The sequence below is a fragment of the Panthera leo genome, chromosome C2, assembly GCF_018350215.1.
Source record: "Panthera leo isolate Ple1 chromosome C2, P.leo_Ple1_pat1.1, whole genome shotgun sequence".
NCBI classification, from domain to species: Eukaryota; Metazoa; Chordata; class Mammalia; order Carnivora; family Felidae; genus Panthera; species Panthera leo.
In genome coordinates, this window is record NC_056687.1 from 90,788,215 (window position 1) to 90,803,542 (window position 15,328).

General features: G+C 35.9%; 1 protein-coding gene across 16 annotated transcripts in view; it reads right to left on the bottom strand.

The window, feature by feature from the left end:
* NAALADL2 (N-acetylated alpha-linked acidic dipeptidase like 2) overlaps window positions 1-15,328 on the bottom strand; it is a 1,343,235-nt gene that overhangs the window by 322,249 nt on the left and 1,005,658 nt on the right. For all 16 annotated transcript variants that reach the window (XM_042954993.1, XM_042954989.1, XM_042954981.1 and 13 more), the window contains one exon: window positions 7,475-7,567. In XM_042954993.1, the coding sequence (XP_042810927.1) occupies window positions 7,475-7,567 (93 nt within the window). The remainder of the gene's footprint in view (window positions 1-7,474; window positions 7,568-15,328) is intronic.

A 15,328-nucleotide genomic window follows, 5' to 3' on the forward strand; every position in this document is an offset into this window, starting at 1 on the left:
GTCTATGTGTCTGTTTTTGTACCAATACCATACTGTCTTGATGATTACTGCTTTGTATTAGAGGCTAAAGTCTGGGATTGTGGTGCCTCCCACTTTGGTTTTCTTTTTCAATATTACTTTGGCTACTTGGGGTCTTTTGTGGTTCCATACAAATTTTAGGATTGTTCTAGCTTTGAGAAGAATGCTGGTGCAATTTTGATGGAGACTGCATTGAATATGTAGATTGCTTTGGGTAGTATTGACATTTTAAAAATATTTATTCTTCCAATCCATGAGCACAGAATGTTTTTCCATTTCTTTGTGTCTTCTTCAATTTCCTTCATAAGCTTTCTATAGTTTTCAGCATACAGATCTTTTACACCTTTGGTTAGGTTTATTCCCAGGTATTTTACAGTTCTTGGTGCAATTGTTAATGGATCAATTCTTTATTTCTCCTTCTGGTTCTTCATTATTGCTGTATAAAAATACAACCGATTTCTGTATGTTGATTTTGTACCCTGTGACTTTGCTGAATTCATGTATCAGTTCTAGCAGCCTTTGGGTGGAGTCTGTCAGATATTCCATGTAGAGTATTATGTTGTCTGTGAAAAGTGAAAGCTTGACTTCTTCTTTGCCAATTTTGATGCCTTTTATTTCATTTTGTTTTCTGATTGCTGATGCTAGGAATTCCAACACTATGTTAAACAACAATGGTGAGAGTAGAAGTCCCTGTTGTATTCCAGATCTCAGGGGAAAAGCTCTCAGTTTTTCCGCATGAGGATGATATTAGCTGTGGGCTTTTCATAAATGGCTTTTATGAAGTTTAAGGATATTCCTTCTATCCCAACATTCTTGGGGATTTTTATTAGAAAGGATGCTGTATTTTGTCAAATGCTTTTTCTGCATCGATTGACAGGATCATATAGTTCTTAGCCTTTCTTTTATTAATGTGATGTATCACATTGATTGATTTGCAAATATTGAACCAGCCCTGCAGCCCAAGAATGAATCCCACTTGATCATGGTGAATAATTCTTTTTATATGCTGTTGAATTCGATTTGCTAGTATCTTGGTGAGAATTTTTGCATCCATATTCATCAGAGATATTGGCCAGTAGTTCTCTTTTTTTGTTGGTTTCTGTCTGGTTTTTCTTCATACTTCACAGAATGAGTCTGGAAGTTTTCCTTCCATTTCTATTTTTTGGAACAGCTTGAGATGGATAGGTATTAACTCTGCTTTAAATGTCTGGTAGAATTCCCTAGGGAAGAGTCCAGTTCTTTTATTTGTTGGGAGATTTTTGATAACTGATTCAATTACTTCACTAGTTATGGGTCTGTTCAAATTTTCTATTTCTTCCGGTTTGAGTTTTAGTAGTATGTGGGTGTTTAGGAACTTGACCATTTCTTCCAGGTTTTCCAGTTTGTTGGCATATAATTTTTCATAATATTCCCTGATAATTGCTTGTGTTTCCGAGGGACTGGTTGTAATAAATCTATTTTCATTCATGATTTTATCTATTTGGGTCCTCTCTCTTTTCTTTTTGAGAAGCCTAGCTAAGGTTTATCAATTTTGTTTATTTTCTCAAAAAACCAACTCTTAGTTTCATTTATCCATTCTACTGTTTTGTTTTTGTTTCGTTTTGTTTTATTTTATTTTTGGATTCTCTATTGCTTATTTCTGCTTTGATCTTTATTATTTCTCTTCTTCTGCTGGTTTTGGGGTGTCTTTGCTGTTCTGCTTCTATTTCCTTTATGTGTGCTATTAGATTTTGTATTTGGGATTTTTCTTGTTTCTTGAGATAGGCCTGGATTGCAAATGTATTTTCTCTTAGGACTGCCTTTGCTGCATCCCAAAGGGTTTGGATTGTTGTGTTTTCATTTTCATTTGTTTCCATATAATTTTTAATTTCTTCTCTAATTGCCTGGTTGACCCATTCATTCTTTAGTACAGTGTTCTTTAACCTCCATGCTTTTGAAGGTTTTCCAGACTTTTTCCTGTGGTTGATTTCAAGTTTCATAGCATTGTGGTCTGAAAGTGTGCATGGTATGATCTCAATTCTTTGGTATTTATTGAGGGCTGTTTTGTGACCCAACATGTGATCTATCTTGGAGAATGTTCCATGTGCACTTGAGAAGAAAGTATGTTCTGTTGCTTTAGGATGCAGAGTTCTAAATACATCTGTCACGGCCATCTGGTCCAATGTATCATTCAGGGACATTGTTTCTTACTGATTCTGTGTCTAGATGATCTGTCCATTGTTGTAAGTGGAGTATTAAAGTCCCCTGCAATTACCACATTCTTACCAATAAGATTGCTTTTGTTTGTGATTAATTGTTTTATATATTTGGGTGCTCTCAAATTCGGTGCATAGATATTTATGTTGTTAGCTCTTCCTGATGGATAGACCCTGTAATTATTATATAAAGCCCTTCTTCATCTCTTGTGACAGCCTTTAATTTAAAGTCTAGTTTGTCTAAGTATGGCTACACCAGCTTTCTTTTTTTCTTTTAATTTTTTTAATGTTTATTTATTTTTGAAAGAGAGAGAGAGAGTGTGAGCAGAGGAAGGGCAGAGAGAGAGGGAGACACAGAATCTGAAGCAGGTTCCAGGCTCTGAGCTGTCAGCACAGAGCCTGATGTGGGGCTTGAACCCACGAACTGTGAGATCATGACCTGAGCCGAAGTCGGATGCTTCACCAGCTGAGCCACCCAGGTGGTCATACACCAACTTTCTTTTGACTTCCAGTAGCAGGATAGATAGTTCTCCATCCCCTCACTTTCAATCTGAAGGTGTCCTCAGGTCTAAAATGGGTCTCTTGTAGACAGCAAATAGATGTGTCTTGTTTTTTTATGCATTCTGATACCCTATGTGTTTTGATTGGAGTATATAGTCTATTTACATTTAGTGTTATTATTGAAAGATATGGGTTTAGAGCCATTGTGTTATCTGCAGGTTTCATGGTTGTAGTGATGTCTCTGGTCCTTTGTGGTCCTTGCAACATTTCTCTCACAGAGTCCCCCTTAGGATCTCTTGTAGGGCTGGTTTAGTGGTGATGAATTCCTTCAGTTTTTGTTTGTTTGGGAAAACTTTTATCTCTCCTTCTATTCTGAATGACAGGCTTGCTGGGTAAAGGATTCTTGGCTGCATATTTTTCCTGTTCATCACATTGAATATTTCCTACCATTCCTTTCTGGCCTGCCAAGTTTCAATACATAGGTCGGCTACTACCCTTATGTGTCTACTTTGTATGATAAAGCCCGTTTATCCTTAACTGCTTTCAGAATTCTCTCTTTATCCTGGTATTTTGCTAGTTTTCCTATGATATATTGTGCAGAAGATTGATTCAAGTTATGTCTAAAGGGAGTTCTCTGTGCCTCTTTGATTTCAATGTCTGTTTCCGTCCCCAGATTGGTGAAATTCTCAGCTATGATTGGTCAAATACACCTTCAGCCCCTTTCTCTCTCTTTTTCTGGAATTCCTATGATACAGATATTGTTCCATTTGTTATGGAACAATATGAATTGCATTACTTAGTTCTCTAATTCTCCTCTTGTGATCCTGGATTTCTTTAATCTCTTTCTTCTCAGCCTCCTCTTTTTCCATAATTTTATCTTCTAATTAACCTATTCTCCCCTCTGCCTCTTCAATCCTTGCTGTGGTCACCTGCATTTTATTTTGCACCTCATTTATAGCATTTTTAAACTCATCACGACTTTTTTTAAGTTCCTTGATCTCTGCAGCAATAGATTCTCTGCTATCTTCTATGTTTTTTTCAAGACCAGTGATTAATCTTGTGACTATTATTCTAAATTCTTGTTCAGTTATATTGCTTATATCTGTTTTGATCAATTCTTTAGCTGTCACTTCTCCCTGGAATTTTTTTTTGAGGAGAATTTCTGTTTGGTCATTTTGGCTAGTTTTCTGTCCCTTATGAGTTTTTTTTTTTTTTTTAATGTTTTATTTATTATTGAGACAGAGAGAGACAGAGCGTGAGCAGGGGAGGGGCAGAGAGAGAAGGAAACACAGAATCTGAAGCAGGCTCCAGGCTCTGAGCTGTCAGCACAAAGCCCGACACGGGGCTTGAACTCACAAACCGCAAGATCATGACCTGAGCTGAAGGTGGATGCTTAACTAACTGAGCCACCGAGGCGCCCCTGCCTCATGAGTTTTAAAAGCTTGTTGTGTGCTCTCCATCTGCAAGCACTGCTATATTAAAGGGGCGACACACACTGTCCAGGGCCTGGCCCTTCAGGAGGTATTTTTTTTTTGGGAGAGTGTTACTTGCTTTCTGTTGTTGTGACTTTGGTTATTTTCCTAGTGATGTTTTGGGCTCTCCACCAAATGTGCTTTTATTTGTTCCTTGAAGTAGCCCTGGAAAGGAAAACAAACAGGAAACAAAAACATGCAAACACACAAACAAACAAAAAACAAACAAACAAAAAACAATCCAAAAGTAAAAAACCAGAAACACCCACTACAAGTAAAGAACAGGGTGGAGGTGATGCTGATGGAAGGGCACATACAAAGAGAAAAATGACAGGGGTGGGGAAAAAGAAGCAATAAACATTGACCAGGCAGAGAGACTAAAAGGCTTAATCCAGAGAGAGAGAGAAAGGAAATTAAGGAAGGGGGCAGGCGGAGAAGAAATTAAGATAAAGTTACCCAGACAGAGAAACTATATGGCTTGATTATTCCAGAGACAGAGAAAGGGAAGTAAAGAAGGAGGTATAGAACATGTATCAAGAGAATGGATTAAATATGTCTGTTTAGACAAATCAATAACCAGAGTAACCAGCCTAGAGGAGGGAAGAGATAAGAAGGAGAAAATGAAGGAAGAATATATCTAAATAACAAGAATTATCTGAGAATTAATCCAGGCAATGCAGCAGCACTGGTCTGGAGGAGTGGGTCCTCTGGTTCCTCAGCATCTATCCTGTCCCAGTAGATATGCAGTCACCCGGCACGGAGGGGCATGGTTTGGTGTAGATGAGTCCTGCCTTCACTGTGGGCCCTGCAGATCAATCCCTGAGGCTCCACCTTGGTGGTGGTGGGGAGAGAAATGGCAACCCCCCCTCCCCCACCCAGTCTCTTCTCCACAGACCCTGTGGAGCCATCCACACTGTGCTATGGGTGCAGACGAGGCGGTCTGTCTTGTTCCATTGACTCCCATGCCCTGGAGCTTGGCTGGGATTTAAACTCCTGCTCTGTGAGCCCTGGCACTGGGGAAGCACCTCTCTATGCCACCTGATATGTGGTCCTGGCTTGTTTTGTCCTCTCTCACAGTACTCCAAGGAGGGGACCACTTTCTCCTACTGTGGACTGAGCCCCTGACACAGCTATTGAGTCCAGGACTGGTTTCCCTCCTCCCAGGTGCGAGAACAGGGCACCCGCCCCAGTCCAAAGAAAGCCCACAGTTAGAGATGGGATCCCTCTCCGTCCCCATCTGAGGTTTTTTCTCTTGTCCAGATACAGTCCTATGCTTACCCAGTTGCTATTTCTCTCCCTTTGTTTCTCCACAGAAGGGGATCCCTCCCCTTCATGCCTACACAGCCCGTTTTATCTGCCCCAGTTTGTAATCACCCACATATGGCCCACCATCCCAGTGTCTCCCTAGTAGATTCAGACTCTTTTCCTCCCAGACTCTTGGGGTTCAAAGTCCTTTGGCTTCAACCCATCTTTGTTTCAGAGATGCAGGAAGTATGGATTCCCCTACTTCTCTGCCTTGTTGGCCTCTCCTCCTAGTTGCTTTGAGTTTTAAATGAGTTACTATTTGCAAGGCACTTTTAACAGGGCCTATCACATAAGGACTGCCTATGTGTGGAATAAATGAATTATCCCTTTACTTCATGGCAGCAAAAAGCTATTTGATGGGAAATCACTGTGTGAAGCTATTTTAGTTTTCTATACTGATTTTTGAACCAGCAACAAATTTGATCTGCCAATGTTTTATGAAAATTTAATTAATAGTATATATACAGTGGCTGTAAAGGTTGAAACTCAGGAAATGTATTTACTCATCTCCGAGATATGTGTGAAAGTTCTGCTTGGGATTATCTGTATTCTAGATAAACCATATGTAAAAGCCTTAATACTAATTGATGATTGTTTCTACTTTTCAGAGCCATTAAATAAGAAAATCATGTGAATGAGCACCTAATATTTTTGTGTAGGATTCAAATAAACAAAATTTGAGAAGCTTTACATATTATACACTGAAGAATACTACTAGTAAATTGATTTTAAGAAATTGATTTTTTCTATATTGAATTTCAATTAGGAAAGCTATTTTACCCTAAAGCTAATATAGTTTTGTACAATTTGGTTTTTCCATAAAAACTAGCAAATGCACCAATGATGACAAATATTTCTGGTGCTTCAGTTACAGATTCTGATGATGAAAACTGGTTGAAATAGTTCAAATGCAACAGTACCAATTTCCAAATCTATTTATACATTGTATTTAAAGACATTAAATCAGAGGTTGTTCGCAATTGCTACTGTAAGGAAATCAGAGAAAATATGTATCTTCCATAAATTTTATAGAAGTTGGCTGGCAGGAAACTTGGGGGTATGTAAAACTTGATTTCAGAATTTTCTGGGTTATCAATTATAGAGTCAATTTGACTAAAGTCGTGGCAAAAAATAATTCTCCAAGGAGAACTTGAGTAAATATCCCAACCAAATCAACAAAAGTGACACAAGTGTGCTAAATAGACCACTGCATTCTACCCTGCATACTAAGCACATCAGATAGCAGCATGTGGCTCAACCTCACAATTTGGAAGTGTTGTTATATTAATCTCTTAATTAATATATGTACCAGTATGTTTTACTTTTTTAGCCTGCATAACATCATCTGAAGATGCCATAAGCATCCCAAAGACAGGTGGAAAATAATTTAAAATTTTACCAGGTGATCATTTTCATAAGCATCTTCAAAATCTAAAGCCATGAGCCCTGGCATTAGGCAGAACTGTCAGTGGACCAAGGCTCATAGAAAATATAGTATAACACTGAAAGATCATATTTTGGAAATAAAAAACTTTTATTTTTTAAAAAAGACATCATTAAAACTAAAATATTTTCTTTCTAAAGTAGTCTTTTCTTGATAAAAGTGAAAATTCCAGTGGTGTTACAGAGAAGAGCAATAAAAAAACAAAATAACCCAAAAAAACTTTGGTTTTTTGTAGTTTTTCTTCATGAGGCACATGCCAATTTAATAAATCTAAACTCTGTTTTCTCATTTTGGGTTTTTTCCCCTTACACTTCCTACTTTGATTTATTTTTGAAGAGAATAAGAAAGAGAATGAAGACCTACTTCTTCATTTCATATTGACTTACTCTTATAGTGGCGTGTGTGAACTAGTTACATCTAAAGTAGGTCATTTAATTATGCTATTACATTGTTATAGAGAATTTTCTTGTGATGGTTCATATAAAGTATAGATTATAAATAGATTATAAATATAGATATAAATACTTAGCCCTACTTACCTGGAGATGTCAAGCCCTTTAAATATCCAACAACATTAGTAACTGTTTTGAATTTGGAAACTGTCTGAATTTGCATGCTGACAATTCTCTGATCTGAAAAAAAAAATTAAGATATTTATTCTCCTATAATGTGTTATTTTTTCTTAAAAAGTCAAATTAATCTAATATCATTACAAACAATTGGATTTTTCTAGATAACAAAAGTTACACTTTTTGACAAATATCTTCTCCATATTTTGTGTAGAACTTATTTTAGGTACTAGTTATACAATGATGACTAAGTTACAATTGCTGGCCTCACAGAACTTCAGAGCTTTAAATAGACAATTCTAAACTTCACATTCAGAGCTACAGTGAGGTTCAACATGAGAGCACACAGAAGACCTCAGGGAGATGTGGAAAACTCCTATTTAAAAAAAATATGTATTAGATAAAGATATTTCCAAAAAAATTTACGTACTTTTCTAGCTTCAGAAAAAGAACACGTAGAAGATAATTTAACCTTTACTGTATGACTCACTATTACATTATCCCATTGAAAACTAAAGTATTACAAAAATTAAAAGAATAGATTTCTAAAGCTATACATATTTCCACATATTTCAGTCTTCATTTTCATCTGTGTTGTTTTGTTTCTCACCTCCATTCTAAATTGCCACATATTGCTTTGCCTTTTTTGAGTTCTTGCATCTATGCTTGATATTCAAACATTTTGACAACAAATAAGGCAAAGACACCAATCAGGAGATACATTAGTCACAGTCCTAAAGCTGTCTTTGAAGACCTTTAGGGGTAACATATATTAATCCTGTATCTGATGGATCCCAAGAAGTCTGGAGGTAAGGGAGTTTCTAAGAGAGGTTCAAAGGTAGCCAGGAGGTTCTGTTGGGGGGCGGGGTGACTATTAGAAAGTAGCTAATGCAAAGTGGCAGGTCTATACTGACAGACCTTCCAATATCACTTTTTTCTGCTAGATGAAAATTGTTACAATAAATAAGTTTCTTCCTTCCTTGAATGTACCCTTTCTAACAACTTAAATGGGAAATCAGTATACTGGATTTGTTAATAGTATAACTAAAACAAAAGTAGAGATGCCCTGAGAGAATGCCTGAGCATCCCATATATGAGAAAAGGAAATCTGCTTAGAGCCCAAGTATTGTGGTTTTAATTCAGGTGCTATGCAGTTTTGTTTGTTTTAAATTAATATAATTTGTTTCCTACAGCAGTTTCAGATTTACAGAAAAATCGATCAGAAAGTACAAAGTTCCCAAATATCCAGTGTCTTTCCCCTGACCCTATTATTAACATCTTTCATTAGTGTGATATATTCATTACCTTTGATGACCAATATTAATACATAATTATTAACTAAAATTCATAGTTTACATTAGGGTTCACCCTTTGTGTTATAAATACTATGTGTATTGAAAATGCATAACGCCATGTATCCAATACTACAGTATCATACAGAATAGTTTGTCCTAACAATTTCCTGTGCTCTACCTTTTCATCCTTCCTCTACCCCCTCCTTATTGAACCCCTGGCAACCATTGATCTTTTAAATTTCTCCATACTGTTGTTTATTTCCAGAACATCATACAGTTGGACTCATATGTTTGTTTTTAATGCTCTGTTCTACATTTGTTCCAAATAGTCCAATTAAGTAAACTTTATTATTATTATATGTTAAACGTTTATTTATTTTGAGAGAGAGAGAGAGAGAGAGAGAGAGAGAGCAGAGGTGAGGGGCAGAGAGAGAGAGAGCAGAGAGAGAATCCCAAGCAGGCTCCATGCTGTCAGCACTGAGTCCAACACAGGGCTCAATCTCAGGAACAATGAGATTATGACCTAAAATCAAGAATTGAGCCATCCACATGTGCCCAGAGAAGTGAACTTTACATAAGAGAGTCATTACTTTTTGTTTTAAAAAAAATCTTTCCAATCTATTTCTTTAGCAACTTCTTACTACACCCATAGCCAGAAGCAAGGGAAACAAAAGCAAAAATGAACTATTGGGACTTCATCAAGGTAAGGAGCTTCTGCACAGTGAAGGCAATAATCAACAAAACTAAAAGGCAGCCTATGGAATGGAAGACAATATTTGAAAATGACATATGTGATAAAGGGTTAATACCCAAAATCCATAAAGAACTTACCAAACTCAACACCCAAAAAACAAATAACCCAATTAAGAATGGGCAGAAGACATGAATACACACTTTTCCAAAGAAAACATCCAGATGGCTAAAAGACACATGAAAAGATGCTCAATATCACTCATCATCAGGGAAATACAAATCAAAATCACAATGAGATACCACCCCAGCCCTGTCAGAATGGCTAAAATTAACACCTAAGGAAATAACAGATGTTGGTGAGGATGTGGAGAAAGGGGAATCCTCTTGCACTGTTAGCAGGAATGTAAACTGGTGCAGTAACTCTAGAAAACTGTATGGAGGTTTCTCAAAAAATTAAAAATAGAATTACTCTATGACCTAGCAATTGCACTACTAGGAATTTATCCAAAGGATATAAGATTGCTGATTCGAAGGGGCACATGTACCCCAATGTTTATAGCAGTGCTATGAACAATTGCCAAATTTTGGAAAGAGCCCAAATATCCATCAACTGATGAATGGATTAAGGAAAGTCCACAACAGAATACTACTCAGCCATGAAAAAGAATGAAAGCTTGCCATTTGCAAAAATGTGCATGGAACTGGAGAATATTATGCTAAGCAAAATAAGTCAAAGAAAGACAGACATCACATGATTTTACTCATATGTGGAGTTTGAGAAACTTAACAGATGATCATAGGGGAAGGGAAGGAAAAATAAGAAAAAACAGAGAGGGAGGCAAACCATAAGAGACTCAAATACAGAGAACAAACTTAGAGTCGATGGGGGTGGAGGGGCGGGGGAGATGGGGAAAATGGGCGATGGGCATTAAGGAGGGCACTTGTTGGGATGAGCACTGGGTGTTATATGTAAGTTATGAATCATTGGATTCTACTCTTGAGGCCAAGACTACACTGTATGTTAACTAAATTGAGGAATAAATAAATACATATATGTAAATTAAAAATTAAAAAAAGATGTTTGCTATACCTTCCTCAAAAATTCTCTTTCAGATGAAAAAATATCACTTCTCTTCCTACTTTGCTAAGAGATTTTATCACAAGCAGATGTTAAATCATCTTTTGAGATAATTGTAAGCCTTTTCACTTTACAATATTAAAAAATGCATATATTCCTGGAATAAGCTCTACTTGGTCACGATATGTTTTCTGTAATTGGTCACTAATATTTTTAGGATATTTCAATAAATATTTATAAGTTATTGGTTGACAATTTTACATACCTTTTGTCCTTATCTGATTTTGATATCTGGATTATACAACCTCACAAATATTTAGAGATATTTGCTTCTTTTTCTAGATTTTCTAAGAGTTTATATGTAGCATGAGGATTTTCCATTTTACAAAGGAGTGCTAGGATTCATACATACACTGATCCTCATATTTTGTGTGAGGGATGGGGAAAGAGGGTACATTCTCAATGTATATTTTCATTTCACTTAATATTTTCAAATAAATAATAATGGTTATAAATACATTATGATTTTTAACATTTTTATTTCTTCTAATTCACTTGGATTTAGTTGTTCATTCTATTCTTGTGCTTCCAAAAAAAAAGCACTGCCATACATCTGTTATTTTGTCCTCTTTTCTGTCCTTAACTCACTTATGTTTCTTATTTTTCCTTTATCAGTTTTGCTAGAAGTAGCTAATATATTAGTATTTTCAAAGAACGAGTTTTGGGATTTGTAGATCCTCATTTTATATTTTTTCAACTTCAATATTAAGTTCTATGTTGACTATTACCTTTGTTCAATTCTACCTGGATGTATTTAAGGCTATAGATTTTCTGTATAGATGTTGTACATTAATTTTGATACAGTCTTATTATCTTACATTCTAAATTTTAAAATTTCTCTTATCATTCTTTTCATAATATACATATTAGTTCAAATAATTTTTTAAATATCCAAATATAAGGTGTGTGTTACAGTTTTAATACTGATATCTAACTTAAATGTGGGCAGAAAACAAGCTTTATATGCTACTGGTATTTTGATGTTATGTGAGAATTGTTTTGTGACCCTTAGGGTATTGCATCTGATAAATACAGAATATACATTTTAATAAAATGTTCAATATAAAAATGGGCCTTTCTTGTTAATGACTGCAGCATTTCCTATACATGTCAAATAGATCAAACTGGAAAACTGTGTAGCTATAGCCTTATAGAATTGTTGTATATATTTTCTGTTAATGATTGAGACATCTTAAAGTTTCTCATATGATTTGTATTTATTAATTATCCTGGTAATACTATCAAATTATTGCATATTTTTAGCCCAGTTAGTTTCACGCATTCATGCATTTGGAGTTGCTGTATCTTTTGGATTTCTATACAGAATACATAGAACAATTATTCTTTACATCTTCTCTATCCCAAGTTTTTTCTAAAGTCTTCCTTCCCATTCCCCTCTGATATTAATATAATTACTCTATCTTTCTTTTGCTTAGTATTTCTCCAATACATATTTTCCCAGCATTGCATTTGCTTTTGCCAGGCATCCCAGGGGCATCTCTGGCTGGGGGACAATCTGTATGCAAATTTCTTGGCTTGGAGTTTCTGTACTACAATAGTAGTGAAAATTCTGAGCTAGAGTTTTTGATTTCCAAAAACAGATTTTTTTTTTCATCCGGAGCTCAGATGAAGAAAGCTTTCCTCCAACAGTATGTGAATTCCTTTCTAGTCTTTCTACTACCATCCCACAGTCCTGCATTTATATAGGGATGCCAGTTAAAACCCCTTGCTCCCTATAGGCATACAACCACGTCTTCTGTCCTTGTGTGAATGCTATATTCCCACTCTAACTTATCAGAACTTCCCAATACTAGGCAACCGTAGCGTAAACTCTTTTGTTTATCTGATTTTACATTCCATCTTTATCTTTTTATCTTCCATCTTTAAATATTTTATCCTGCCTTCTGCACATCCTGAAGTCTAAGATTCCTATTTAGAAGAAACACAGCGGTCTGAGAAAGTGAAGACAATCTTTTGCTCTGAGAAGAATGCTGTACTTGCACTGGATCCTTCTAACCAAGAGCAAGACCTTCTTATGTATCACTGAGCAAGGGCCAGACCAAAATAATGATATGTAATACAGCAAAAATCACCTTTTCATCAATTATTTGCATCCCCATACATGATACCGATCCTAATACATACTGTTTTATAATACTCCATATCCATGTCTGAAAACAAATATGCATAGAGTCTGCTTCCCTTCACTGGAAGCAGCACCATGATCCCACTTTCAATTTTAACAATGAATGTCAGCAAAACTTTGGATAAACTCTTATGATGCATCTACTGCTGTTGGCATTACTAGTTTAAACAACTCATTGGTAAGGCAATATTACTCTTCATAACAATAAAGATAGCAATCTTGCAAGTTGGAATTTATTTTATAAGAATAATTGAACTCTTCCCAGTATAATCTATAATAGCAATTACAGAAAACAACATAAATATCCCAAATAAGGAGATGACTTAGAAAATTATGACAAAATGTGCCTGTTAAAATGTAAAAATAATATGTAGAATCATGGATATGCTATAATGAAAACAATAGAATATCCAAGAGATATAGAAAATGACTGAACTTAGGTAAAAATGTGTGTGTTTACAGGCAAAATATTTAAGAAGATAGATTAATAAATGAAACAAAATTTGGGTTAGGAAGGCCTCCCCAGGTCTGCTGGGGTGAAATACTGTTGTTAAAGAGCTTGAACAAATCTGAACCCTTGGACATTTATTCTTTTACTCCAACTCCCAAGGGGTGATGGGACTTACAACCTAAGGAGACCATCTCCTATTGCTCTGCTTTATAACACCAAATCCCTGAAAACTGAGGCTGCCTGGGGAACTGGCAGAAAATGAAAGAGGTTTAGAATAGTTCCATATTATCTGAAGACATATTGACTCTCATTATGGAAGCCCAAAAAGATATACATTGGAGTCTCACTTGAGCTCTGTCTTCCCATAAGTCATTAGAAGGGTAGCTAATACCTCCAGAGTAACATAAACCCCCAGCCTAAAATATCTAGATATCCGGTTGTGAGGTCCACAGCCACACAAAAGAAACTTAACACAATGAACACATACACTACCCAAAGTAAACATATTGCAACACACAATACATGAATTTAAAAATAAGTTTTATAATTAAACACAAAACATAAGGTGATGCATTAGCAATAAGAAATAACCAGAAAACATTTTTAAAAAGACATAACAGGTAAGGAAATAGAAAAATTGAAAGAAATATGACAATAGATAGGATGAGTAGAGATAATAAGTAATAGATAGCTATAACTGAAATTGAATTTGAGAGCTATATCAGTTTGAGCAATTTTCCAGAAACAACAAGAAAAGGGTAGAGAGAAAATATGAAATTACAATTAAAATTCATGGTGGACAGTAATAGGAGTTCTAAAAAGGATACTAGAAAAAGAAGAAGAAGAAATGGAAGAGAGAAAATATTTAAAGAAAAAATATTTTTCCAGAAAAAAAGGAAAAACACATTATATATTTTATACAGTAAAGTGTAAAAGCATGAAAGACATACAGAAAAAATTTTAAAGTTCCCAGAGTGAAAAGCAGGTAACTCACAAAAAAAAAGAAAGAAAGAATCAGATTGATATCAAGCTTTTCAAAAACAATATACCAAAAGCCCATAAATTAATGTTATTAGAGAAATTTTAAAAATAGCAAGAGAAACTTTGAACCTAGAATGTTTGGTAACAGGAAAGTGAGGGCAACTAAGGTGTCCATCCCTGGAGTAACGGACATATCAAGTGTAGTAAAGCTACTCTTTTCAATATCATATAGCACCTAGAAGCAATGTGGTAAATGTACCTAGGACAGCATGGATAGATATTAACCACAGAGTGATACATGAAAAAAAAAATAAATAAGAGAATTAAAAAAACTATATTGCTCAATAATATTATACAATTAAATGTTTATATATTCAAGAACTAAGTATACTTTCTTGTTTTCTCCTTCACTTCCTTTCTATTCCTGAATGATTCAGTCCTAAGGCCATTAGGTGAAGTTGGCCAAGGTTATCACCTCTGACAGTGGCAGTAGAAGATGATGGCACTGTGGCCCTGAGCAAGGGGTTGGAGATCATGTGAGTTAAGGAAAGCATCTAAATGGGTTGGGGTGGTCCATCACGGGGTGTCAGGGCCCAGTGTGTGTGTGTGTGTGTGTATGTGTGTGTGAGAGAGAGAGAGAGAGAGAGAGAGAGAGAAAGAGAGAGAGAGAGAGAGAGCACCTGGAAATGGGGAGGAATGCAACTGTCAGAGGGAATACTGCAATAAGAGAAATCAATGCTGCAGACTGAAAAGGGCATCCCCGTTTAAGAACTGAACAACACACAGTGTTAGGGGCTGAAAAGGGAAAGGAAGTTAACTGCATTGGGAGTGGGGGACAGGCATAGCATTTGATATAGGGTGAATAGTCCATATGGGGCTGTGCCTGGCTTGATTGTCAGAGCCATTATGGAGTGAGAAAGGCATTATTTTTTTTTAGTGTTTATTTCTTTATTTTGAGAGAGAGTGCATGCATGAACAAAGGAGGGGCAGAGAGAGAGAGGGAAAAACAGAATCCCAAGCAGGCTTCACACTGTCAACACGGAACCTGATGATGATGTGGGGTCCAATCCCATGAACCATGAGATCATGACCTGAGTGGAAATCAAGAGAAAGGCGCTCA